General features: G+C 67.1%; 1 protein-coding gene across 1 annotated transcript; it reads right to left on the bottom strand.

The window, feature by feature from the left end:
- Window positions 1-1,761: 1,761 nt before the first annotated feature.
- Ctsd (cathepsin D) lies at window positions 1,762-10,449 on the bottom strand. The gene is made up of 9 exons (XM_048360316.1): window positions 10,313-10,449; window positions 8,522-8,690; window positions 6,463-6,586; window positions 5,822-5,940; window positions 4,817-5,037; window positions 3,094-3,216; window positions 2,863-3,007; window positions 2,687-2,785; window positions 1,762-2,586 (listed from the first exon to the last, which is right to left on the bottom strand). Exons 1-9 carry the CDS (start codon window positions 10,378-10,380, stop codon window positions 2,419-2,421), a joined length of 1,236 nt encoding a protein of 411 aa, XP_048216273.1. The 5' UTR covers window positions 10,381-10,449; the 3' UTR covers window positions 1,762-2,418.
- Between the last annotated feature and the right edge of the window lie 16,700 nt (window positions 10,450-27,149).

Here is a 27,149-nt window from a genome sequence, read left to right as displayed (position 1 = left end):
CCGGGCACAGCACCACCAGTGCTGGTCCAGAGCCCGCGGTGCCTGGCAGATCTCGAATGTCGATTAAAAACCTTGGCCGGTGGGGCGAGATCCCCAGACCTCTCCCCTGCGCAGCTCAGCCTGTCTCCCCCCTCCCCCCACAAGGGTGGGCGTGTGGCCTTGCCCCGCTCGCTCTACAGATGGCCCCTTTGGCTCCCGGGCTTCCGGGCCAGGACCTCCTGCTGTCCAGACCTGGCGCCACACCACCTGCCTGGGGCTGTCCTGGGCTTCTCCAGGCCCCACGCCGCCCTCCCAGGCCCTGGGGGGGGGGTCGGGGGGCAGCCAAGGAGGCAGGAACGGAACCAGGGCTCCTATCCTGTGCATCGGCTTTGGGGCCCAGACCTTAGGGCTCTCTGAGCTGATGAGTGACATGGAGTCTTCCAAGAGGGAGCTGTGTGTGTGTGTGTGTGTGTGTGTGTGCGCGCCTGTGTAAGGGGGGAGGTAGCTGTTGAGTGTGGAGGAGGGGCTGTTTCCTCCCATACCCTGGAGCCAGGGTCCCAGGACCCGCAGCGCAGGGCAGGGCGGCTGCAGCAGGGCCGGCAGGCAGCACGGCAGAGCAGGTCCAGCCGGCTGCGGGAGGGAGGAGGGGCTCCGGGCATCTGTGTCTTTGAGGACACCGGTCTCCCCAGAAACCCTGCCAGGCCCTGCAGAGCGGAGCGAGCGCTGCCCAGCCCGCTCGGGTTTCAGCACAGACTCGCGCGGGGCACATGTTTACCAGGCCTCTCGGCGGGTGGCGGCTCTGGGAGAACATCCTCCAGAAGCTGCCTGCTGGGCCGGGGCGGTGGGTGCAGCCCGGGGCCTGAGCCACAGCATCAGGAGGGGCTGGGCCGGGGCAGTGGGGTGCAGCAGGGGGAGGGGAGGGTGTGGGAGCCAGAGCTGGCAGCCCACAGCATCAGGAGGGGCTGGGCCGGGGCAGTGGGGTTGCAGTGTGGGGGAGGGGGGAGCCAGAGCTGGCAGCCCACAGCATCAGGTGCCAGGCCACGGCAGTGGGGCGCAGCCGGGGGGGGAGGGGGTGTGTGAGCCAGAGCTGGCAGCCCACAGCATCAGGTGCCAGGCCACGGCAGTGGGGCGCAGCCGGGGGGGGGGGGGAGGGGGTGTGTGAGCCAGAGCTGGCAGCCCACAGCATCAGGAGAGGCTCCTTTGCCCATCTCCTGCGCCTGCTGGGTGGGGGTCCTGACTGGGAAGGAAGCCCTAGCCTAGACTCCTACTTGATCCCTAAAGCCCCGAGGCTAGTGCCCTGGCCTCTCCCCCCGCCCAACACTCGGGGCCATCCAGGGGGTCAGGTCAAACCAGAATCTACCGCTGTGGCTCTGTAGAGGGTCTCTGACCCCCAAACCCAACGACCCCAGGTGGACGAAGAGGCTTTGGGGGCCGGGAGGGGGGGGCCCAGGCCACTCGCCCCACCTGGGCCACAGGGTGCCTTCTCTTTCCCAGGCCTGGGGGAGGAACTTTCCTGGAAAAGCGTGGGGGTGGCGTGGCTGGCCCCCCTCCCTGGGAATGCCACCTCCAGGCCGGGCACTCTCACCAAACACGTGCCCGCCGCACCCGGTCACTGCTCGGGCCTCGGGGGCGGCGAGCTCTTGCCAGCCGCAGCTCGCCCACCAGCAGGGCAGCACGTTCGTTTCTGGGGTGTCTGAGTCCCCCCGCCAATCTCACCAGCCCCTTCCCCGCGGCCTCACCCAGAACCACTGCCCCCAAGCACAACGCGGGAAGACACGGACACAGGCCTGAACAAGTGTATTTGCCCCACGGGCTTTGGTTCGTGGTCGCTGGTGCGCAGCCACAGAAGCGAGCCGGACAGGCCCGCGGCCAGCCCCGGCCACAGGCCCAAGCGCCTTCCGGGGTGGGGTCGCCCGCGTGACCCCACGGGCCCGCTCTGTCCCCTCGCTCCCTTCTGCTCAACTTGGGGCTCCGTGGCCAGGACCCCTGGACGGGTGGGGTGGGACGCAGGGTCCAGGCCGCTGGCCCCGGCCGGGCGGGAGGGCCCCGGGCAGGTTCCTGAGGACCGCCCCCTCCCCCCACCGGGCGGGGAGGCCGCCGAGGGGTCCAGGCAGCGAGGGAGGCAGGGCGGGGCACGGGAGGGTCCCGGGAGGCTGGGACCCAGCAGCGGCCCCGCCCGGGCTGAGTCTTCTAAGGCAGAGAGAAGTGGATGGGGTGCCGGACCGGCCTCCGCCCTGTCGCCCACAGACGGACGAGCAGGCAGACGGCGGCGTTTCTGAGGCTCAGGAGGGCGAACCCCAGAACGGGAGCAGGAGGCCAGCTCGGCCCTGCGCCCGGGCCGGGCAGCAGGCAGTGTGTGTGTGTGAGTGTGTGTGTGTGTGAGCGGGAGGGGGTGGCCGCGTCTGGCCGGCCCCTCCCGCGGGACTCGGGCCCCGCCGGCTAGTTATCGGCGGCCTTGGCGAAGCCCACCCTGTTGTGGTCGCGGTCGAACACCGTGTAGTAGCGGCCGATGAAGACGTCCCCCAGGATCCAGAGCGGCCCGCTGGGCGGGGGGATGTCCATGCCCATGAAGCCGCTCAGGCAGATGCTCTTGCCGGCCTGGGACACCTGCGCGGCGGGGACGGGGGTGGGAGGCGGTCACCCCGAGCCCCCGCCCGCCCTCCCGCGGTCCCCCCCCCCCCCCCCCCCGCATCCCCGGCCCGCGCACCTTGAGAATGTAGTCATCCGCAGACAGCGTGTAGTCTCGGCCTCCGAGCTTCAGGGTGACGGAGGGCAGACTGGACACCTTCTCACAGGGGACGATGTACTGCAGGGGAGCAAGGCACGCTGGGATGCAGCCCCCCCCCCAGCGCGCCCCCCCCCCCGCCCGGCCCCGCGGCTCACCTCGCCCTGGATGAGAGGCACCGCGCCAATGGCCTTCTGCAGCTCCTTCACCTCCTCCACGGGGCCCACCAGGAGGGAGGTGCCCGTGTCCACGATGGCCTCGCAGCCCTCCTTGCACAGGGTCAGCTCCTTGCCCACGGACAACCTGGAGGAGGGCAGCCGGGTGAGGGCCGGCGGGGCCCAGGCCGCGGGCGCCCCCCGGCCCCCCGCCCGCCCCAGCCCCCGACTCACTGGTCCATGTGCACCTGCCAGTAGGCCTTGCGCGTGACGTTCAGGTAGGACAACTCGCCCTGGTAGTACTTGGAGTCCGTGCCTCCCAGCATCAGCTCCCCTCCGGGCTGCCCGCTGGGGTTCCTGGGTAGAAAGGGGAGCGCACCTCAGGGACCCCAACCCCAGCACGGGAGGGGGAGTCTGGGGGGCCGGGGCGAGCACGAGAGCCGCGTCCCCCCTCAGGAAGGGGCCCCGCCCGGCTCACGCGGCTCAGAGCGCCGGCGGGGCCCTTGGGACCTGGAGGTCTGTCTAGGCCCAGACTCAGCCGCAGGTGGCCAAGGTCAAGACGGAGAGGCACTCCAGGCAGGGGGCGGGCACCGAGGTCAAGAGGGAGGCGGGGCAAGTGCGCCTGCCCTGGGGGAACTAAACCCGGGGTGGAGGAGGGAAGGTGGGAGAACAATGAAGGAGGATAACCAGCCGGACCAGAAATGGACTCGCTCCCTCACGTGTGTAACTGTTACCCCTTTGTGCGTCACCTTGACGATAAAATCAAATTAAAAAAAAAAAATAAACCCGGGAGGCTCCCAGGAGGAAGTCCTGGGGCCGCCGTACTTGCTGCTCCAGAACGATCCCTTCTTCACAGCTCCTCCAATGCCCAGGCTCCCCCCGCCCCTGCTCCCGGCTCCCCTCACCCCTACCTGCCCTCCTCTCCCCCGCGCCCGGCTCCCCGGCCCCGCTCCTTCCTCAGGTCTCACGCGGGTCCCCCGCCTCACCCCGGGCGCCCCATCCCTGGCAGGACAGGACGGGCCCCTTCGCGCGGCGCGGTCTGGGCGGTGAAGCGCCCGGGCCGGTCCTGGGGCACATGCTCCCTGAGCCCCGCTGGCCTCCTCCCGCAGCGCCGGGCTGGAACCCGCCCCGAAGCCCTGGGCGGGTGCTGTGTCCTCCCACCGGGCTCCGCCCCGCCCCGCCTTGGCCTCCCGTCACCACTTTGGAACCTCCAGGTGTGCAAGCATCACCTCACGCCCGGCCCAACGAGCCCGTCCAGGAGCCGTGGCCCTTCACCCCGTCCGGGAGCCATGGCCCTTCACCCCGCTGGCTTCGCCCGGGCCAGAGCCTGCAGAGGGGCTGCCCCGCCCCGCCCCGCCGCCTCCTGCACCAGCCGGGAAGGGGCCAGGAAAGGGAAGGGGCGAGCAAGGAGTCTGTCCGGGGAAGGCGTTAGCGTGGGGAGCAAGAGAAGGTGCTGCCAGAGGTGCCCCAGGTCGGGGCCAGGCGGGGGCCAGGCCCAGACAAGGGCTGTCAGCGTGGGGCACCGTGGGCCAGCAGGACCTTCCAGGCACCGGCCTGCTCCCAGGGGTGCCCAGGGCCACGATGGCACCGTGTGCCCAGGACCCTTCCGGCCTCACCCACCTCCCACGGCACCTGCAGCCCCGGGCCCCTCCCCGTCCCGGGGCGTCGCCAGGAGCTCCCTCCCCCAGGTCCTAGCGTGGACTGAGGCTCACACGCGGGCACGCGGGCCAGGACCTCCTGCCCCGGGGCTCGGGGAGCCCCAGAGACCGTGCAGAGCCACAAACAGGACCGGGGGCCGCGTGGCCGCCCTGGAAGCCGCCCATGCCTGTCTGGTGAGATCGGGCCCTGAGGTCAGAGGTCAGGCTGGCGCCAACCCCTCCGCCTGTTTCGGCACCGTGGAGCGGGAGGTGGGGAGCCCCCCCCCACGCCTGGGCGGGCGGGTGCGCCCCATGCTCACCTGTTCAGGTAGAAGGAGAAGATGTTCTTGTCAACCAGTTTCTGTTTCATCAGGTTGTCGAAGACGGGCAGCACGTTTTTGACGGAGATGAGGGGGTAAGCCATGCCCAGGATGCCATCGAACCTGGCCGCGATGAAGGTGATGCCAGGCTGGCTGGTGGCTTCCCCGAAGATCTGATTCTCCACGTGGATGCCGCCGGCGCTGGGCGACTTGCAGGGGACCTGCGGGCGGGCCTCGTCATTCACAGGGCGGAGTCGCCCCACCCCCAGCTGCGAGGGGGGGGGGAGGGGGGCTCGGCACCTCTGCCGGGAGAGCTGTCAGGACTTTATTAAAGACTTCTTAAGACAGTTATCACAGAGGTGACACGCGGGGACCGCAATTACTAAAGTCAAGTCAGGAGAACCTCCTCATCCAGCCCCTCCTCCCAGGCCACACCCCGCTCACTGGGGGGACCCCAGGGCCTCTCTGTGGCCGCACCCTCGGGACAAGAGCCAGATGCAGAGGGTGCTGGCCGGCTCAGGGCCTGATGAGTGGAGCCCAGGGCGGAGCTGTCCGTCCGTCTGTCCTAGGCTGGGAGGGTGGCAGACACCGCTGTGCTCGTGGTCCACAGAGGCAAAGGGTGCCACACGTGAAATCCTCGGTGCCGGGGCCCCACCCCCGGTGCCTCCCCAAGGTACCCCTCCTGAGGTCTCCAACCCCCCAGCCAGCTCTGGGGACCCCTCCTGCCCCCAGGCAAGGCCCTGGGTGCCCAGCAGATAACTACCAAACAGTCACCCCACTGCACACCCCCAGGCCGGGGGCTGGGAGGCCCCTTCCTCCTCCCTTCACACCGGCACTCCCGCCCCGGGGCTCTGCTCCGTCGGTGCCCCTCCTAGCCCGCCACAAGCCCGCGCCGCTTCCTCCCACCAACGGCTGCCGGCAGCCTGCAGCCCTCCTGGAGAGCCGGGCCCAGCCAGGGGCCCCCTTCCCCCTCACCCAGGTGCCCGCCGAGCCCCGGGCACTCACCGACACGGTGTCCTGGCTCAGGTACCCCGAGAGGCTGCCCGAGCCGTAGTGGATGCTGAAGTCTGTGCCGTTCTTCACGTAGGTGCTGGACTTGTCGCTTTTGTACTTGTGATGAACCCCTGTGCGAGCGGGGGGCGGGGCGGGGCGTCAGGCCCGGCCCCGGGCCTCCCCCAACAACCGCAGGGCCTCCCCCTGAGCTGACCTGGGGCCCGCACCCCGGGACCCCGAGCCCCGCTCCCTCCACCTCCCTGGCTGGCTGCACGCTTGGCCGGCACGGTGCCCAAGCGGCACGGACGGACGCGTGAGGAAAAGGGGCACCCGGGGAGGGCAGGGGGCGGCCTGTCTGAAGGGCTGGGGGTTGGGAGCATGGCACTGCCTAGGAGGCGGAAGGCACCAGAACACCAGCAGCTTGCACGCTCCTCCCCCCTCTCCCCCTCCCCCCCAAGGCGTGTCCCAGGAAGGCCGGACGCAGCCACACGCTCAGCTCCCCCGAGGGGCACCGTGTGCGCAGTGAAGACTGTGGCGAATGCCCCCTGCCAAGTCTACACCTCCCTGTCTGTCCCTGCGGTCCTGGGGTCCCGGGGGAGCCCCGGGGGAACCCACGGGAAGGGCCGGGGCAGGAGCACAGCAGGTGTACGCACAGCAGGCGATGTCCAGCAGGCGGCAGTGGACAGAGGGGACCCACAGGTTGGAGGAGCCGGTGTCGAACACGACGGTGAAGCACTGTGGGGGGGTCCCAATGCCGATCTCACCGTAGTACTGGGCCTGGGGGCGGTGAGGTCAGGGTGAGGGGAAGGTTCCGGAGCAGAGCTCCTGGCTTGCCTGGGGTGCACGCCCATCTGCCGCCCGGAGCCCGGCCCCTGCTGTGCAGCGGGGGCTGCGGGAGGGCTGTGGCACCGGGAAGGAGAGGCGGGCAGCCAGGCCCGGGGGACGCGGGCCGGCCTGGAGCCCCCAGGCTGCCGAGGGCCGAGAACGGGGCTCAGGCTCCGACTCTGGAGGCCTTCGCTGAGCTTTGGGAGAGGAAGGCCAACAGCCCTGACTCAGACCGGCTCACAGATGCAGCGCCACTGCCCGGGGCCCCCGTGTCCCCTCGGATCCGAGGACCACGTGGCTCCTGGGAGGAGAAGTGTGGTCCTCGGGGGTGGGGGCGGGGGGCCGTGGAGCCCGGGACTTTGACCTCCGTGGGGGCCCTGGCTCCAACCCCAAGCCTCCCCACCACCGGCTTCCAGGAAGCAGCAGCCAGCCCTAACTCCTGACAGTTGAGAAGAGGACGGGGAAGGGAGGGGGAGTGAGATGACTCAGCAGCTGTGCGCACGCGCGCGTGCGGTGTGTGTACACACTTGTGAACTCTGATGAGATCAGGAACTGACCAGGCCAGCCCAGACAGGAGCCCCCTCATCCCCCAGCCGGTCACATGCCTGGGCCACAAGCTTCCCGTCACAGGGCCCAGGGCTCGGGCCAAGCAGGCCAGAGGGCACCATCGCTCCCCACCCCAGCCCTGGGTGCCACAGAGCCCCGGCCTCTGCCTGGGGCAAAGGGACCAGAACCGTCCAGGCAGCCACAGAGTTGTCGGCTCTGGCCCCAAGAGAGCCGCAAGGACTCAGGACCGAGCAGAAGCACAGGCCCCGGCCTCCCCCAGGACAGGCAGAAGACAGCCGTGCGATCAGGCAGGCCTGACCAGTCACGCTCAGAGAGCTAAGGCACTCCAGAGTCAGGCTAGTGCAAGGACGGGTCTGACTCAGGGCCTCCTGGGAATGAGACCGTTTTAAACTAGTAGCCAGTGTTCCAGACACCCAAGGAGCTGGGTGTGATCTCTGCTGCTCCAAAGAACACAGCACGAGGCCAGACTTGATCAAAAACTGTGCAGGCCTACCTAAAAAGAACACCTAGGAAGCTGGGTGCCAGTGGTCACGCCTGTCACCCTAGCTACTTGGGAGGTTGAGATCTGAGGAAAAGTCTGTCAGACTCTTATCTCCAATGAAGCACCAAAAAAAAAAAAAAAAGCTGGAAGTAGAGCTGCAGTACAGTGATATCCTTGAGTGAAAAAAAAGGCTCAGAGATAGGACCCAGATCCTGAGTTCAAGCCCCAGGAGTTGCCCCACAAAAATAACAGAGAGGGCTGGGAATGTGGCCTAGTGGCAAGAGTGCTCGCCTCGTATACATGAAGCCCTGGGTTCGATTCCTCAGCACCACATATGTAGAAAAAGCCAGAAGTGGCGCTGTGGCTCAAGTGGCAGAGTGCTAGCCTTGAGCAAAAAGAAGCCAGGGAGGGAGGGAGGGAGGGAAGGAGGGAGAGAGGGAGGGGGAGAGGGGGAGAGGGAGAGAGGGAGAGAGAGAGAGAGACAGAGAGACAGAGAGAGAGACAGAGAGGAACCAAACCAGCAAGTAGGAGATTCTATCTAAACTAATAACCAAAAGCATCAACAACAAAAAGGCTGAGGGTGGGTGTGGCAGACTCCCAGCCTGGCACCTCAGTGGCCCGAGTTCACACCCCAGGACCACACCAAAACCTGACCTCTACGCTTTACTCTGTCAAGGCAGAGCGGTGTGCACAGTGCCAGTGCCAGAGGCAAGCCTGGCCTGCCGGTTGGCAGGAAGTGGTGGTGCTGAGCAGGGATGGGCAGGGATGGGCCCGGAAGTCCCGCCCACGGGACAGGTGCACCGCTGGGCCTGGGCTCCCTGGGCCCCGCCCACACTCACGTCCATGTAGTTCTTGAGTATCTCGGGCACCGGGCCCTTGGTCTCCTTGACCTCCCCGGGGGGCTGCAGCGAGTACTTGGTGATGGGACTCCGAGAGATGAGGTCTTCCACGGGGCCTCCCGCCTCGGTCATGGTGCGGCGGATCGAGGTGAACTTATGCAGGGGGATTCTGTGAAGGTGGGGCGGGAACGTGTCAGACCCCTGCTTTCCCAACTCCTACCCGGGGACACCCCAGGCGGAACGAGAGCCAGGAGAGAACAACAGCCAGGAGCACCCACAGCTGCTCACGGGGCCCATTCACCTCCATGCCTGGGTGGACGGAGGAGTCAACCTGGGCATGGCCCACACAACGCTCCTGCCCAAACCTGCACGACGAGCCAACCCAAATCAGCACAGCGCAAGCCCTTCAACACCCCAGGCTGCTGAGGCCCAGCTCATGGGCCATCCCCGGCCCTCCCTGTACACCCGCTCTGGTCTCTAGGACGGCAGTCCGCGGATCTGTTTAGGGTACTGGTGGGCACCTGTGGCCCCAGACGACTCCTGTATCTCCCTGCATCTGAACCCTCACGCTAAAGCACCCCGCCCCCCCCCAGGCTGGCAGTTTCTAACTGACTTCTCCAGGGGCCCTTGCCCCAGGTAGATCTACACAGCCAGTCTCCATGTGACCCAGGCCGCGAGCACCTATGTCCCAAACTGGCAAACCCGTGAGCTCAAGGACCACCTGAGGTACCAGAAGCTTCCGTGTCTTCTGTGTACACCCTATGGCCCGCTCAGAGCACCCTGGAGAGGCCCTGGCTTGCGGGAGGATACTGGGAACGGAGCCCAGGTGCTCTGGGTTCTGCTAAGCCTGGAGCTCCACCAGCTATGGACAGGTGTGGGGTGGCCGCCCCAGCACCGGGGTGGCCAGCCTCCCATCTCCTGTGGGCTTGCTAGGTGCTCCCAGGAGAGCTGTCTTGAGCTTGTGATCACTCAGATGAAGCTTCTTCCCTGCCCAGGAATGGAAGCCCAAGGTCAAAGCTGGCTTTCCCTGGCATGCCAAGGGCGTGCTCCAGGAAGACAGGATTCTTGCCTAAGAGTGGTGGGCTGGATGAGCCCGGGCCAGGTTTTGACCTGGAGGGACAGGGCGTTCAGGGATCAGAGCACAGGTGCCATCACCGGTGCACAGACCCAGATTAGGAGAGAAGGACTTCTACTCTGACCATCCCCCACCTTCTAATATCTGGACCCTACCTGCGCCGCACGGCCTGAGGGCGGAGTGGGCAAGGCCAGGGCAGGTTCCAGCCTGTGGCAGTTCCTACAAGGCTCCAATTGAGGCTGCTCGCCCCCAGGCTGGCCTTTGGCAAGGCTCAGACCCACCCGGCCCCGGCCCTTAACTCCCTCGGCCCAGGGGCCTCACCCAACCGCCCCCAGCCAACAGGAAAAAAGCTTGGAAGCACCCAGAGGCCCCACCTCCACCGGGCACAGGTGAGGGGGCTGGGGCGCTGGGCGCTGCGGACCAGGCCCTCCCCAGCCCCCGCCCGGAGGAACAGTGCCACCCCTCCTCACACCTCTCCGGGCGCTCTCCTGGACCCGTGGGCCCGGGGTCCCCGGGGCCTCCCACCCAGGGCACAGCCGGCTCGGGGCGGGGGGTGGCGGGGAGTCCCGGGAGGGAGGGGGAGGCCTCGCCCGGTCCCGGAGGCGCGCGGATCGGCCCGCGCGGCGGCGCCCCGCCTCCTCCTCGGGCCCCCGAGGCCGCGCCCCGAGCCCCGGCGGGCGCCCCCGTCGCCAGCGCGGCCCGGCCCGGGTCCTCACCTGATGAGCGCCGAGGACGACGCGGCCAGCAGGCCGAGGGCCAGCAGCGCGAAGCCGGGGGTCTGCATGGCGGCGGCGGCCGGGCCGGGACGGAGCGCGGCGCCCGAGGTCGCGCGCTTATAGCCGGGATGACCGCGCAGCCGGGCCGGGTCAGCTGACCGGCTGGTGCGCCCCCGGCGGGTCACGTGGGCCGCGGGCGAGGGGCGGGGCGACCGGAGGCCCGCCCCGGCCGCCGCCGGGCCGGCGCTCGCCGCCGCGGGCGCGCACGTCGCGGGGGACGCGCACGCCGGCGGGAGCGCGCACGCCGCGCGCCGGCCCGGGACCCGGAGGGGGGAGCCGCGCGGCGCGGGCGCGCGCCCGTCCCCGCCGCGCGCTCCCCCCGGGCCCCCGGGCCGCGCTCGGCCGTCCCGCGCCTCGGGGCTCCGCCCGGCCGGGCCCCCCCTCCAGTCTCGGGCGGCTGCGGGCCCGGGAGCCTCCCAGGCTGCCCGGCCCGGCCGGCGTCGAACCTGGATCCTCAGCTCTCAGCCTCCCCGGGCCGCGAGGATCCCGGGCGAGCGCCCCCGCCCTCCCCCCCCCCCCCCGCCCCGCGCCCGCCCCAGCAGGTGCAGGAGGGAAGCGGGCCGTCCCTGGACCCCTCCGCAGGGCCCCTGGGCGGCCCCCCTCCGGCAGGGCTGGAGGCCCCATCCTTCCCTCCCTCCACGGGGAAGTCAGTCAGGCCGTGGCCCTCCCCGGGGGCCGGTCACCTCCTGGCCGGTCAGGGCCACAGGCGATGGCCACGGCGGGGCCCTGCCTCCGCGCCCAGCACCGGTGTGTATGGGATATGGCTGCGGCGCAGACCCGCCAGGGCGCACGGACACACACACACACACACACACCCCGGCCGCCGGGGCCTCCGTGCCACACGCCAGAGCCCCCCCCCCCCCCCGGGCCCTGGTGGCCGCAGGGCTGGGAGATGGGGAGCCCTGAGCCCTGACGGTAGGGTTGCAGTGAGGAGGTGGCCGGGCACAGCGCACAGATGGGCCTGGCACGGAACCCTGGGGCTCCTGGCGCTAAGAGGTGAGATAGAAGGGGGATGCAACAGAGGAGGCTGGACTGGCCAACCGAGGGGCAGAAGTCACCAGAGAACGTGGCTCCAGGAGGGGCGCGGCCTGGGGAGCGGGTGGAAGAGACCGCCACGCTTGGATCTGGCCTTGACATCGGCTGCTGGGGTGAGATTTCCGATGGCGAGATGGTGGGGGGGGGGGGCGGCTCCTCAGTACACTGTGGCTCACCCGGCCTTTGGCCTCCTCCTCACGCCATCAGGGCAGCGACTGGGTGCCCTGGAGGTGTCTGCGTCCGGCTGAGTGCACAGAGAGATGAGGGACCAAGGCCAGTCACTTCCTGACACCCAGCTGGGCGCCGGTGCCTCGAGCTTGTAACCCTAGCCACTCAGAAGACTGTGAGCTGAAGATCATGATTCGAGCCAGACGGGGCAAGAATGTCTATGACCCCGATCTCCCGTTGACCAGCAGAGAAGCCAGAAGCAGAGCTGTGGCTCAGGTGGTAGAGTTCCAGCCCCGAGGGAAAAAAGCTCAGGGACAGCATCCAGGCCCTGAGTTCAAGTCCTAAGCCTGGCACAAAAATAAAGAAACATAAAAAAGACACTGCAGCAACCACAAAAGAAAAGGACACCACGTGGGGAGGAAGGAACGGCCATGCCCGAAATTGAAAAACAAACAACCTTCTTTGCCAACCCCCTTACTTGACAAAAGACTCATATCTGAAACATAGGAAGACCTCATCATAAAGCTCAACAATAAGAAAACAAACAACCTCATTTAAAAATGGCCAAAGGGCCTCAGCAATCACCTGGCAGAGAAGGGGTGCAGTGACACCGACGAGGCGTGGCCCGCCCAGTGGCGACACCCCGGAATGACAGTGACGATAACTATGAGACACCACTGCAGCCCCGCCGGGTGCCCGGGTCCCAAACACCGACAGCCCTGGCCGCGTCCGGAGCCAGGACAGGACCGGGCACCGGGCGCCCAGGAGCGCAGGCAGGGGGGCTGCCTTGGTGACCTCTTTCTCGTGGCTCACGCCTGTGATCCCGGCTACTCGGTAGAAGGTTTATTAACGTAGGGCGCAGATGAGAGGGAACGCCACGCGGTATTCAGGCGGGAGAGAAGAGTTTATTCCCGAACTGCTGGTGGTGGCCGGGACGCACCGTGGTGGGGAGCGAGAAGGGGGGGCCCTCGGCCCATCCGTGCCTCCTCCAGGGCAGGGGGGGGGGAGGTATGGCCAGGCGAGGGGAGGTGGCCGCCTCCAGGTGTGCCAGTTGCCTGGGTAAAGCAAGTCCTGGGCAGAGACCTTAGGCGGGGCACCTGCGCGGAGCCCTCCCCCGGGTGGACTTTACGCCCGGGAGGCTGAGAGCTGAGCACCAAGCTTCAGAGCCAGCCCGGGCGGGAACGTTCCGGAGACTCCTCTCTCCAATTACGACCAAAACGCTAGGAGTGGAGCTGTGGCCCGAGTGGTAGAGCACCGGTCTTGAGCAAAAAGCCCGTTCAGGATAGGTCCAAGTATGGAACCTTCTGGAAATGACAACCCCGGGGTACTCTAGGGGAGTCAGCAGGTGCTGGAGGCAGGGGCGGGAAGGAGGAGCCGGGTGCTTTCCTGCCGCCCCCCCCCCCCCGCTCCAGCCGGCACTGTGGGTGATGGTGGGGGCGGCCCCGTGCCTGCACCAGCCCAAGCCCTTGGGTGTGGCACGGTGCGGGCGGAGGTGATGCTGGGTCACCACTGCGGGGTGGGGGCCACGAGCCCCCCGTGGACGTACACCGCTGCGGGGGAGGGGCCACGAGCCCCCCATGGACGTGCACCGCTGCGGGGGAGGGGGCCACGAGCCCCCCGTGGACGTGCACCCCTGCGGGGGAGGGGCCACGAGCCCCCCGTGGAGTGCACCCCTGCGGGGGAGGGGCCACGAGCCCCCCGTGGACGTGCACCGCTGCGGGGGAGGGGCCACGAGCCCCCCGTGGACGTGCACCGCTGCGGGGTGGGGGCCACGAGCCCTCCGTGGACGTGCACCGCTGCGGGGGAGGGGCCACGAGCCCTCCGTGGAGTGCACCCCTGCGGGGGAGGGGCCACGAGCCCCCCGTGGAGTGCACCCCTGCGGGGGAGGGGGCCACGAGCCCTCCGTGGACGTGCACCGCTGCGGGGGAGGGGCCACGAGCCCCCCGTGGACATGCACCCCTGCGGGGGAGGGGCCACGAGCCCTCCGTGGACGTGCACCACTGCAGGGGGAGGGGGGCCACAAGCCCTCCTTGGACGTGCACCGCTGCGGGGGAGGGGGCCACGAGCCCCCCGTGGACATGCACCACTGCGGGGGAGGGGCCACGAGCCCTCCGTGGAGTGCACCACTGCAGGGGGAGGGGGGCCACAAGCCCTCCGTGGACGTGCACCGCTGCGGGGGAGGGGCCACAAGCCCTCCGTGGAGTGCACCCCTGCGGGGGAGGGGCCACAAGCCCTCCGTGGACGTGCACCGCTGCAGGGGAGGGGCCACGAGCCCCCCGTGGACGTGCACCGCTGCAGGGGAGGGGCCACGAGCCCTCCGTGGACGTGCACCGCTGCGGGGGAGGGGCCACGAGCCCCCCGTGGAGTGCACCCCTGCGGGGGAGGGGCCACGAGCCCCCCGTGGACGTGCACCGCTGCGGGGGAGGGGCCACGAGCCCCCCGTGGACGTGCACCGCTGCAGGGGAGGGGCCACGAGCCCTCCGTGGACGTGCACCGCTGCGGGGGAGGGGCCACGAGCCCCCCGTGGACGTGCACCGCTGCAGGGGAGGGGCCACGAGCCCCCCGTGGACGTGCACCGCTGCGGGGGAGGGGCCACGAGCCCTCCGTGGACGTACACCACTGCGGGGGAGGGGCCACGAGCCCCCCGTGGACGTGCACCGCTGCGGGGGAGGGGCCACGAGCCCCCCGTGGACGTGCACCGCTGTGGGGGAGGGGCCACAAGCCCTCTGTGGAGTGCACCCCTGCGGGGGAGGGGGCCACGAGCCCCCCGTGGACGTGCACCACTGCCGGGGAGGGGGGCCACGAGCCCTCCGTGCGCTCTGCCTGTGTTTTCTCCCAATTAGCCATCAAAACGCCAGAGATGGAGATGTGTCTCAAGCGGCGGAGCGCCGGCTCTGAGTGAAAAGACGGAACGCGAGTGCCAGGCCCCGAGTTCAGGACTTTCCTCCTCTCCCCACAAAGCACCGGGCCGAGTGACAACGCCCCAGGACCGGGCGTGGCCTGGCCCACCGGGCCCTCCCTCTTCTAAGTGGATCTGGAGAAGCTTCCAGAAGGTGTCATCCTGCCGTGGGTGGAGGTGGGGAGGCGCAGGTCACTTCACGGGTGTCCGTCCCGAGCTTCCTGCCGCTCCCTTCCTCCGGGGCGGCTTTGCCCGCTGTCGCCGGTGGGAAGGAGCCCGGCCCTGCCTGGCGAGGGGCAGCTGGCCGCCTGCCGGCAGTGCCCGCCTGTGGAGCCTGCCCTCCGGCGCCCGGCTGGCCACGGGGACCCATCCCAGGACACGGGACGGGGTGCCGCGTCTAGCTTCCGTCGGCCTTGGGGGGGCAGCCGGGCAGCAGCAGGCCGCTCGCGGCTCTCCCGGCCCAGGCCCCGGCGTCTGCAGAGCTGAGCCCAGGCTAGCCTCTCCTGGGATCTGGGGGTGAGCCGGGGCCCCACAAGGAAGCCAGCGGCCCCAGGAGAAACAGGGCGTGGGCCGGGTGGAGGGGTGCGGGGCAGGAAGTGGTTCCCCCCCCCCAGGTGCTGAGTCACCTCTCCTCCCCCTCCGGGCTGAGTCACCCCTGCTCCCAGAGCCACCAGGTCACCCAGGCCCCGGGGGAGAAGAGGACGTGGCTCCTTGGCACCCAGCGACCGGGCTCCTAGGGGCAGCCGAGGCCACCCGGGAGGATGAGCTAAGGGTTAGCTGAGAGGAGGGACCGGATCGGACCAGAGTGGGTAGGAGGTGGGCAGGGTGGGGCTGCGGCTCTGGCAGAGCGGGGGAGGAACAGGTTCCAGACAGGTTGGGTGGGGGGGGAGGGGGAGGCAAGAGGCAGGGGGGAGGAGGGGGAAGGGGAGGGTGGCTGGCTTGCCGCTGGCCGGGAGGGACAGTCCAGCCTCCCCCAGTGGGGCAGAGCTTCCCCAGGACCCCCCCCCAGCCCCTCCCAGGAAGTCCTGGCCACGGAGCTGCGCCGGGTAGACTTGTCTGGTGGGTGACCGGGATGGACGGTCCCCCCCCAGGAGAGCCTGGCCAGGCTGCCCTCCCTCCTCACGCCTGCCCAGGGCGGCCATCCTGGGCCTCTGCCCGGGCAGAAGGGGTCCCCAGCCCCCCTCAGCCCAGCCAGAGTGAAGCAGAGCCACGGGGCGGGGCGGGGGGTGGACAGGAGACGGGGAGAGTCCCCTGGGAGCCGGGCGTGGGTCACACGTGCGCTCTGCTTCCGGAAAACCAGTCCTGCTGGGCCACTGCGGGAAAGGCCCCTTTTCCCCCGCTGCGGGGCGCTGGCCCGCGGCCGTCTCCCGGGGTGGGGGTGGCAGCCGGTGCCGCCGCCCGCCACCCCCACCCCCCGCCCCTGTTCCAGGGCTGGCTCTGTAGTGCCCGCCCAACCCCGCAGCCGGACGAACGGGTCTGTGGCTACCACGCCCCTCGAGGGCCATGACTCAGAGGGGCTGGCCAGGCGGGTGGAGGACGGGGCAGGTGCAGCAGGGCTGAGGGCCGCAGGGGGACCCCCCCACCCCCCCGGTAACCGGGGCCCCGCGGTCCCAGCTCCCCCATGCACAGGGAGCCAAAGGCAGGGAGGACACAACAAGGGGATGGAGTGGGACCAGGCTGGAGGCCCAGGCAGGAGGGAGGGGGTGGGGCAGGAGGGGCAGCTCCCGGGGGTGGGGGGCAGGAGAAGAGGCCCCATTGGCTAGGCAAGCTGGCTAGAACCAAAGGGCGCAGGAGGGGCGGGGGGTGCTCGTCCCGGTGGCTGGGGGTGCTCGTCCCGGCGTGGCCTGGAGGCCCCAGCCAGTGTGGGGGTGCCCAGCCCTTGACTAGAGACTCGGCAAGGGAGACTCGGTCATTCAGGCAACGTTTTCCCTGACCTGGAGCCTTCAGATGTGAAGCCCAAGGGAAGCTGTCCTTGCCCGTGTTTTCTTGGCAGTATGGGAATTTGAACTCAGGACCTCGCCAGGGAGGCGCTTTACCTGCTGAGCTGCGCCCAGCACCTTTTGCGCGTCTATATTTTTTTCAGACAGGGTCTCGCTTTTGCCCTGGGGCTGGCCTGGAACCTCAGTCCTCCTGCCTGTGCCTCCTCCGGGCTGGTCTGCGGCCAGGGGTGGCAGGCCCGGGCCTTCCTGGCCAGCTCCCGGCAAGGCGGGCCGGGTTTGAGGGTTCTGCTGGCTTGCTTGCTGTGGGGTCTGGGTGCCGGTACGGGGCTGGAGCGGGGCCCGGCGCGGCCTCCCAGCCTCTCCTGCTCCCGGCTGGTGCTTTCTCCCTTGAGCCACGCTCCCGTGTCTGCCTTTGCGCTGGTTAGTTAGAGATAAGAGTGTGGAGCCTGTGTGGCTGGGATGGCAGGTGCGTGTTCCTGAAGTTTACGGTGATTCGGGTGTGCCTGGCTGGCATTTCGGGGTTTGGGGCTGGCTTGGGGAAAGAGAAAGGGGGGAGGGGGAGGGGGAGGGGAGGGAGGCCCACAGCCTCACCGCTCTGTGTGCCTGGGCCTCTGAGGACACAGGCGGACGGAACTTCCGGGGGGGGTGGTGGGGAGGGAGCGCGGCTCCCGTCCTGGGCCAGGGCAGGGGGGGTCCCGCCTCGGTCCAGCCCGGCCCCTGGGCTGCGTTGAGGAGAGATGCCCGTCCACGCGGGACGGGGGAGGGCCGCACCCGAGCAGCGGGGGAGAGTGGAGGAGGAGCAGAGGCGGGCCGCGCGGCGGGGTGCTCCCGAAATGTCGGGGAGACAGCGCACCTGCGTCTGCACCAGCGCCCCCTGCCTTGCCACGCTGGCCTGGCGTGGCTGTGTAGGCAGACACACGGAGGAAGCCCGGGCCTCGGACCCGAGGGACACGAGGGACACAGACACGGAGGAGGCCTGGGCCCCGGACACGAGGGACACAGACACGGAGGAGGCCTGGGCCCTGGACACGAGGGACACGAGGGACACAGACACGGAGGAGGCCTGGGCCCTGGACACGAGGGACACGAGGGACACAGACACGGAGGAGGCCTGGGCCCTGGACACGAGGGACACGAGGGACACAGACACGGAGGAGGCCTGGGCCCTGGACACGAGGGACACAGACACGGAGGAGGCCTGGGCCCTGGACACGAGGGACACAGACACGGAGGAGGCCTGGGCCCTGGACACGAGGGACACGAGGGACACAGACACGGAGGAAGCCTGGGCCCTGGACACGAGGGACACGAGGGACACAGACACGGAGGAGGCCTGGGCCCTGGACACGAGGGACACGGGACACGGAGGAGGCCTGGGCCCTGGACACGAGGGACACGAGGGACACAGACACGGAGGAGGCCTGGGCCCCGGACACGAGGGACACGGGACACGGAGGAGGCCCGGGCCCTGGACCCGAGGGACACGAGGGACACAGACACGGAGGAGGCCTGGGCCCTGGACACGAGGGACACGAGGGACACAGACACGGAGGAGGCCTGGCCCCCAGACCTGAGGATGGACGTCCCCGGCCAAGTGTGGAGAGGGGGAGGGGGAACGTGAGGGGGGGGAGGAGGAGCCTTCGCAGGCTGGGGTGGGGGAGGTAGCCCCCTCTGCGGACCCCCAGGGTGCCCGGGGCTCGCCCCCGCCGTCCTAGCTACTCGGAGCTGAGACGGGAGGCTGGTGGCTTGGGGCCGGCCCTGGCAGGGAAGGGCACGACGTTTCTCTCCAGTTAAGCGGAGCTGTGGCCCGCGTGGCAGAGCGCCGGGCTTGAGGGTCCAAGGCCAGGGCCCGAGCTTAAGCCCCAGGCCTGGCACAACACCAGGAGACCGGGAGGGGCTGGGTGGGAGGCGGGTGACGGCCCTGACCCTTGACCCCAGCCTGTGGCTGACGCCCAGGACGGCTGACCCCAGAGCCCGTGACAGAGGCCCTTCCCACAGCCCTGGTGCCCGCCACAGCTTCCTCCCTTCCGGAAGGGGCTCCTGCCCCCCCCCCCCGCCCCATGTGGGCAGCAGCGGCCCCCACCCCGGCCGCGCGCTCTGGCCCAGTCTCCCCGCAGACAGAGAGGTGTCCCGGTGGACGCTGCTGGGCGGGGCGGGGGCGGGGGGGGGGGCGGCTCGGGCAGGGTGCAGCCTAGAAGCTCAGGGGGACACCCAGGTGCAAGTGGGCGGAGGGCGGGCGGTCGCCAGCGGCCCCCCTCCCCAGGCCCCAGCCCTCCCGCGTCCCCCAGGCTCGGGGCCCCTGCCCTGGCCCCGCGCGCCGCGCACAGGCGGGAGGACATTGCTCGGGGACGCGCGGGTCACCTGCTGGCAGGCCGGCCTCGAACGCCGATGCCCGGCCGCTGGGCTCACCCTGGCAGCCAGCGAGATCCGTGTGTGTCAGTGGATCGCCAGGGCAGCGAGATCCGTGTGTGTCAGTGGATCGCCAGGGCGGCGAGGTCCGTGTGTGTCAGTGGATCGCCAGGGCGGCGAGATCCGTGTGTGTCAGTGGATCGCCAGGGCGGCGAGGTCCGTGTGTGTCAGTGGATCGCCAGGGCGGCGAGATCCGTGTGTGTCAGTGGATCGCCAGGGCGGCGAGATCCGTGTGTGTCAGTGGATCGCCAGGGCGGCGAGATCCGTGTGTGTCAGTGGATCGCCAGGGCGGCGAGGTCCGTGTGTGTCAGTGGATCGCCAGGGCGGCGAGATCCGTGTGTGTCAGTGGATCGCCAGGGCGGCGAGATCCGTGTGTGTCAGTGGATCGCCAGGGCGGCGAGGTCCGTGTGTGTCAGTGGATCGCCAGGGCGGCGAGGTCCGTGTGTGTCAGTGGATCGCCAGGGCGGCGAGGTCCGTGTGTGTCAGTGGATCGCCAGGGCGGCGAGGTCCGTGTGTGTCAGTGGATCGCCAGGGCGGCGAGGTCCGTGTGTGTCAGTGGATCGCCAGGGCGGCGAGGTCCGTGTGTGTCAGTGGATCGCCAGGGCGGCGAGGTCCGTGTGTGTCAGTGGATCGCCAGGGCGGCGAGGTCCGTGTGTGTCAGTGGATCGCCAGGGCGGCGAGGTCCGTGTGTGTCAGTGGATCGCCAGGGCGGCGAGGTCCGTGTGTGTCAGTGGATCGCCAGGGCCGGCCGCGGAAGGGCGGTGTCGTCGACGCCAGCCGGGGCGCGTGGGCACCGTGGGCAGCGCGGCGTGGTTTGTGAGGCCCTGAGCAGCCCCCGGGGGCTCACCGCTGAAACCCCAGAAACGCAGGAGGCCGAAGCCAGCCCGTGAGGCTCCATCTCCAAAGCAGCCCGAGAGAGCGGGTCTGGAGGGGAGGGGGGGGCCGGGAGATGGGGTCAGGCGCGGGGGGTGTGGGGGTGCTCCGGTCCCCTGCGGATGAGCAGGTCTGGCTGCACACCCACGGGGACCTCACCCCCTCCCTCACGTGCCGGGGGCCCACAGGGGGGCCTGGCGAGGTCCCCAGAGCGTGGGCCCCGGCACGGGTTGGGGGGGCTCGAGCCGCCACCCCAGCTGCTGAGGAGGCTCGGAAGCGAGGCTCCAGCTGGTCAGACAGCAAGAGGCTAGGGGACCCCCGATCTCCAATCCGCAGAAAGCCAGAAGGGGAGCCATGGCTCAAGTGGTCCAGCGCCAGCCTTGGACCAAACAGCCAAGAGGCAGCCCCAGGCCCCGAGTTCAAGCCCAGCTACCAGAACACACCCGCACGCACATCCACATCCACACGCGCGGGCACGCGCACACACGCGTCTCACGGGAGGTGACTCGGGAGTGCAGCGGCCGGGCGTGTTCCGTGGTGAGGCCCGCCACGCTCTTCACAGGGGGGTCCGCGGGGGTCCGGCTGCCCCCCCCCCCCCGGCTGGCTGCCTGGCCGCGCGGTGGGGTCACTGCTGGAGGCGGCTGGCACCGTGGCGGGGCGTGGCGGGGCAGCCCCGTTGCTTCCACGCAGAGCTTCCCGGTGACGCAGCCTTCCGGCCCGGTGACTGTGTCGGTGTCACCTCAGCATCTTGATGGGAGGCGTCCATGCGTGTCCGTGCCTATTTTTAATTTCTATGAAGGCTGGAGACGGACGTGACGGATGGTGTATGGCAGTGCACACGCGTATGCGAATTATGTTACAGCGCTTTTGATACACTTACATCATTTGTATTTCGTGTCGATAGGGAACTTGCATTACAAATATCAGCCGGGACAGGTGGCTCACACCTGTGGTCCTGTCTACTCAGGACGCTGAGATCTGGAGGGTCACAGTGGGAGGCCAGCCAAGGCAGAAAAGACTTTGAGACGCCATCTTTAATGAACAAGTTGGGCTGGAGGTTTGGCTCAAGTGGTAGAAAGTTAGCTGTCAGCAAATAGGAGGTTCTGAGTTCAGACCTACTGCAGGAAGAAAAAAACATATAGTAAGATATTTATAAACTGTATTGTTATAATTTATACTATGATATATAATATGGTGTATGTATGTATGTATGTATGTGTGTATGTATGTGTGTATGTATGTATGTATGTATGTATGTATGTATGTATGTATGTATGTGTGTGTGTGTGTGTGTGTATGTGTGTATTGCCTTGTCTGGGGCTTCAACTCTGGGCTTGGCCGCTGTTCCTGAGCTCCATTTGCTGACGGCTAGCGCTCTACCACTTGAGCCACAGCCTCACGTCTGGCTTTTTCTGTGGTTAGCTGGAGATAAGAGTCTCTCAGTCTTTCCTGCCCAGGCTGGCTTTGAACCACAGATCTCAGCCTCCTGAGCACTTAGGCTTACAGGTGTGAGCCACCGCACCATATGGTATTATTAATGATATACATACAGATACATATTTTTTTTTTGTCACTTGGGCTCGAACACAGGGCCTGGATGCTGTCTCTGATCTTTTTTTGCTCAAGACTAGCGCTCTACCATTTTGAGCCACAGCACCACTTCCAGTTTTCTTGTGGTTAATTGGAGATAAGTCTCATGGACTTTCCTGACAGGGCTGGCTTTGAACTAGAATCCTCAGATCTCAGCCTCCTGAGTAGCTAGGGCTACTGGCAGGAGCCCCTGGTGCCTGGCCCATTCTTTTAAGTTTTGTTTTCTTTTCAGATGCTTCCCTTTGATTTCTAGGGACGGGTGGTTACTCTGCCCATTCTCCTGACATCAAGGACCTGCTCTTTCGTGCACTAGGAAAACCCCGGGCCTCAGACATTTTCTAGTCGATGAGGTTCTGAATTCTCTCACGTCTGAGTCCATTCATTCATGGCCTGGCAGTTACTTTCGAGCTACCTTTGCTCCCAGTTCAAGAGGGTATCTTGCCAGGGACTGGTGGCTCATGCTTTATAATCCTGTCTATCCTGGAGGCTGAGATTTGAGGATTGAACTTTGAAGCCAGCCAGGGTAGGAAAGTCAGTGAGACCCTTATCTCTGATTAACCACCAAGAAGCCAGAAGCGGCTCAAGTGTGAGGGACGCAGCCTTGAACACAAAAGCTAAGAGTCAGTAGCACCCAGGCCCTAAGTTCAAGTCCCAGTTATCAGTGTAAGGTCCACACCCCGGGAGGGCTCTATTCAGATACCCCCACCCCACCCCCCCTCCACCTCCTCCCCTTAAGTCCTCATTACCTGGCACACTAAGAGGCAGTCACCGCCCCCTCCTCTGAGGTCGAATCCATCCACCTGGCCATACCTCCCGCCCCTGCCCTACATCCGGCAGGGCCCTTCAGAGGCTCAGCCCTTCTCTCTGGCCATGCACCATCTCGGCCACGGGCCGGCCGTGCGGGAATAGACTTTTCTCTCCTGCCTGAATAGCACGTGGCGTTCTCCTTCGTCGGCTACCTACTTTAATAAACCTTACAAACAGCACACGCAAAGAAAGAAAGAAAGAACAAGGGAAACTGGAACATATTTGTTCTGAATAAGCTGAAAGTGCGTGTCAGAGCTGGGGAGGGGCGGGGACGAAGTGTCTGGCTTTAAGTCATGTCGTCAGTAAAGAATCATTATCGTAACTTCCCATCTGGCAAAGTTAAGAAATAGCAGGTTGCACAAAGCAAATGCCAGCAGCTTTAGTAGAAGAAAGTCAGCGTTTATACAAAGAATAGATAGCCCCAACCAGGAGGAATGACATGATCATGATCAGATTGTGAAACCCCGGGCACAACCTCGAGCAAGAAAAAGGTGAACCCGGTTCTCTGACGCTGGTAGGAGGGAGGCTCTGAGGGCCACCCCGTGTACCCCGATTGAGGAAGGAGTCCCTGGAGCCCCCACCACCATGCCGGCTGGGCAAGGGAGCAGAAAACTCCTTCCTTCCGACCTTGAGGCTGGGGCTAGAAAGCCAAGGCCAAGGCCAAGTCCTTATCTCCTAAGGCCCAGAGGGCTCCGGGCTGACCTCATTAACTCTTATCTCTTAATCCTTCCCGGCAGCTTCCTCCCAATGCTTTGTCCACAGCTGCACTGGACGGTGGCTTCCAGCTGGTTCTGTGTGTCATCTGACCTCCAGCACCCCCCTCCCCCCTAAAAAAAAAGTTAACTGTAATTGCATGCTTCTCTCCTGTTAATCGACCCAGGAGGGTGGGGGTGGGGTGGGCTTCACCGGCAGGCTCATTCTTCCGGAAAGTCTGCTGAGCCAGCGTGGCCTTCCCACGCAGGAGCCAGGAGCTGGGGGCCACGCTCACAATCCTAGCTACTCAGCCGCTGAGATCGGAGGATCGGGGTTCGAAGCCAGCCCAGGCAGAAAAGTCTGGGAGACTCTCTTGTGTGCCATTAACCAGCAACAAACTCCAAAGGGACCCGTGGCTCAAGTGGTAGAGTGTCAGCCTTGAGCAAAAAAAAAGCTCAGGAACAGTACCCAGACCCTGAGTTCAAGCTGCGGTATCATCATCTCACGCGCGTGTGCGAGCGTGCGCGCACGCGCACACACACACAGAGAAATTGAGTGCAGGCTGGAGACAGCTGCAAGTCACGCATCTGCTAATGGCTTTGGAAATATACTTTCGATGAGACAGAAAACCAGTCATGAGAAAACAGAAGAGCCAGGTACTGAAATCCAATTACAAAAACCTGCAGCCCCCGCAGAGCTGGCACCAAGCTTTGAAAGACAAAGGTCCCGTGCGGAGAGGAGACGGAGCCTGGCGCGGAGAGGAGACGGAGCCTCAAGCTTTAAGCCTCGGCAAAGCATTGTGATAAACAAGGCACCCTGAGCAGAGCTCTCCTGGGGCTACACAACGCCAGCCATCCACAAGTTCCCCAAAGCAGGGCCCTCCCGGCTGCGATTCCCAGGGTGGCTGGTCTCACCTCCAGGCCTTGAGCTGGGTGGACATCCCCCTCCCCCCCCCCGCCCCCCCCCCCCCCCCCCGCAAGCTCCGGTCTAGGCCCCAGGATGTCTGTGGAGACAGCAGCTCCTAGCACCTGGCCTGGCCCCAGGAGGCCTGTGACTCAGTCCCCACACTACCTGCCCCGCTGCTGTTATGGAAATGAAATCAAACCTTTGGTTTCCTCATTTTATCCCCTACTTCTCTCTTTTTTTTTTTTTTTTTGCAGTCCTGGGCCTTGAACTCAGGGCCTGGGCACTCACTGTCCCTGGCTTCTTTTTGCTCAAGGCTAGCACTCTGCCACCTGAGCCACAGCGCCACTTCTGGCCGTTTTCTATATATGCGGTGCTGAGGAATCGAACCCAGGGCTTCATGCATGCAAGGCAAACCCTCTACCGCTAGGCCACATTCCCAGCCCCCCACCCCGCCCAGCTCTTATGCACATGAACTCAAATTATTGACCTCTCAGTGGGAGAAGGGTGTCGGGCCCGTTTAACTAAGTTACTTTAACCAAAGTTTACCAGGAAAGAACAGCCAATCTCTTCCAGGTCCCAGAGGGTAAGATTTACAAATCCGTGTCCCACTAAAGAGCAGCCCACAGTCAGTCTGAGTTCCATCAGATCCACAGCAGCGTCCACTGGGAAGCGGTCTCGGTGATGGAGTCCGGCAGAGCCCCATCTGCTCTTGCAGTGGTGGGGGTGCTCAGGAGGGAGGGGGAGATTCAATGTCACACCCCCTGCGGGGTTGCCGGCCACTCTCTGCCCCGACTGGTTAAAGAAGCTTGGCCCAAGGCCCCACTTTAGTGAAATCTCCTAATGGTTTCGGGGTGCCTTTTTAAGTTCACTGGCTTTGTAGGCTGGTGCCCCGCAAGTCCCAGACTCGTGGAGGAATGCCCCCCAAAAAGCTGACAAGACACAAGCCAGGAAGGAGAGGGGGCGGGGGCTGCCAGGGCCTGGGGGGGTGAAGGGCACAAAGGGGTGCGGGGGCTGCCAGGGCTGGGGGGTGGGGGTGGGGAGGGGTGGATGTGAAGAGGTCACCGGGAGGCCACAGCGGTCACAAATTGGGAAGTAGTGGCGGGTGTGGAGGAAGTGGACCCGGCTCCTCCCTCCCGCAGACTCCCTCACGTATTCGGAGACGCCTCCCCGCTGCTGCGGGATATCACGGAGCCGTCCGAGGGAGGGAGCAACCGGAGGACGCAGGCAGCCTGGGCGGACGCCGAACCGGAGAGGCCGCGTGCGTCCCCCTGGCCTTCGGCCCCGCGGCCCGTCGGGGCGGCCGTGGCTCGTGGGCGGGCTCCCGGCCGCGGCGAGGCCCGTGGAGGGGCCGGCAGCCCTCGTGCTGGGGCTGGGCCACTCCCTGCCGGCGTGGCGGGGGTCAGCGCGCCCTCCCCACGCCCGCCCAGCCCACGGGGCGCCGCGGGTCACGGTCCTCGTTTCCAGGCCGCGCAACGACCCGTGTGGTTACCTCCTGCGCTTTCTGTTGTTGCGGTACTGGGGCTTGAACTCCAGGCCTCGCGTGCGCTCTCCCGGGCTTTTCCACGCCAGGCTGGTGCTTTCCCGCGTGGGCCACGGCTCCGCGTGTGGCTTCTCGGTGTTCAGTGGCCTTGCCGGGCCGGGCTGACCCTGAACCCCGCGCCCCGGGTGGCGGGGGTGGATTCCGGACGTGAGCCTCTGCCCGGCTGTGGACTGGTTGGCGTCGCGTCTGCTTGGCTTTCCCAGGGCCTTGAGGTTCTGTTCTGTGGTTGGGAACAGGAGCAGCAGCGTGCGTGCTGTCACTTTTCCCAGGTGCTGCAAGCACACCGTCCCTCCGGGGGGCCCCCTGCCCCTCCCCCCTTCTCCACCTCCTCCCCCACCCCTTCTTCGATCCCCGTCCTCGCTTCTCGCCCTCTTCCTTTTCTTCTTCCTTCTGGGGTCTCACCCCGTGGTCCAGGCTGGTCTTGAACTCCTGGGGTCCACTCATCCTCCGGCCTTGGCCTCCTGAACAGCTAGGTGGGCAGCACCACCGCCACCTCTGAGTCTGTATGACTTACACACTACAGGCTGAGTCACTTAGATTGTGCCAGTGACGGCGGAGGACACACACACACACACACACACACACGCAGTCCTGCCAGTGGGGGCAGCGGGTGGGGTGTGGGGGGCACCGCTACACAGGGAACCTGGCTTCCGGAGACCTCGGGACAGTGTTCTTGGGGGGACAGGGGCTGAAGCCCAGCCATGGGCTTCCCGCGGGGTGTGGAAGCCACGGTGGCCTGGCTGGCGGTGGACCAGGGGCTCCCGGCGGGGTGGGGGTGGGGGTGGGGGGGCAGTGGCTTGGCTATCTCAGCAGGAGGCCAGGAGAAAACCCTGGAGGTCAGGTGACCCCATCACGCCGGCTGCGGGCTGTGGTGACCCTGGGAGCTGCCAACCGTGATGACCTGGGGGCTGCACACAGAGGCTGCCGGAGGACGCAGACCACCGGGCCACCATGGGCGGAGACCCAGGAGTACCAGCCGCCCAGGACTGGCACGGGGGGGGGGGGGGGGGAGGGGAGAGGAATGGTCACAGGGGACAGGAGGGGAGTGGTCACAGGGAGGGGGAGGGAGTGGTCACAGGGGACAGGAGGGGAGTGGTCACAGGGAGGGGGAGGGGAGTGGTCACAGGGCGGGGGAGGGGAGTGGTCACAGGGGACAGGAGGGGAGTGGTCACAGGGAGGGGGAGGGGAGTGGTCACAGGGAGGGGGAGGGGAGTGGTCAAACCCCGGAATGTGGCTGCTGACCGCCTGGCAGCGGCGCCCGCCCTCTCCGGGCCTGAGTAGGGCACAGAGGGCCGAGACGGGGATGAACGGGCTCGCCGCGGCCCAGACGCCCCCGAATGGGCTCAGGGTGTCCAGGGAGCAGGGCTGCCCGGAAGTGGCCACCTGGGAGCCCAGCCCCAGGACGCGGCTGTGAGGGAGGGGGGCGGAGGGCTGAGGGCCCCCCCGAGCCGTGGCTGTCGGGTGCGGCCCTGCGTGAGAGGCAGGCGGGGTGGCGCGCGGGCCATCCAGAGCTGGGGAGGTGGGGAAGAGGGCGCGGATCTGGGGTGCGTGCCCACCACGCGGCACTTGGGGCCCGGAGGAGCCGCGGGTGACGTTCACGGGGGGCGGGGGAGCAGAGGTCGGTTCTGCGGGCATAAGGGTGGGGCTCCCAAGAAGAGCTGCCTTGGGGCCCAGGCCGAGGACAGGGGGGTCCGTCCATCCCAGGAGTCCCCCGGGGACAGGGTCGTGGCCCCCCCTCCACCCCTGCGGGCGGGCAGGTGAGCCGGTGCACGCGGCGTGCGCCCCTCAGAGCCGCGGAGGCCGGAAGGGGAGAGGATGGGCTGGGGGTGCCCGGCCCCCAGCACGCAGCAAGCGGGGGTGCCAGGTTCCCAGGGTCACTCCGTCCCAGGTTTCACGTGGGCCGAGCAAGTCAGGGGG

This window comes from Perognathus longimembris, chromosome 13 (genome assembly GCF_023159225.1).
Source record: "Perognathus longimembris pacificus isolate PPM17 chromosome 13, ASM2315922v1, whole genome shotgun sequence".
Taxonomy (NCBI): domain Eukaryota; kingdom Metazoa; phylum Chordata; class Mammalia; order Rodentia; family Heteromyidae; genus Perognathus; species Perognathus longimembris.
The sequence above is the reverse complement of the archived record's forward strand: the minus strand, read 5'-3'. Positions and strand labels throughout refer to the sequence as shown.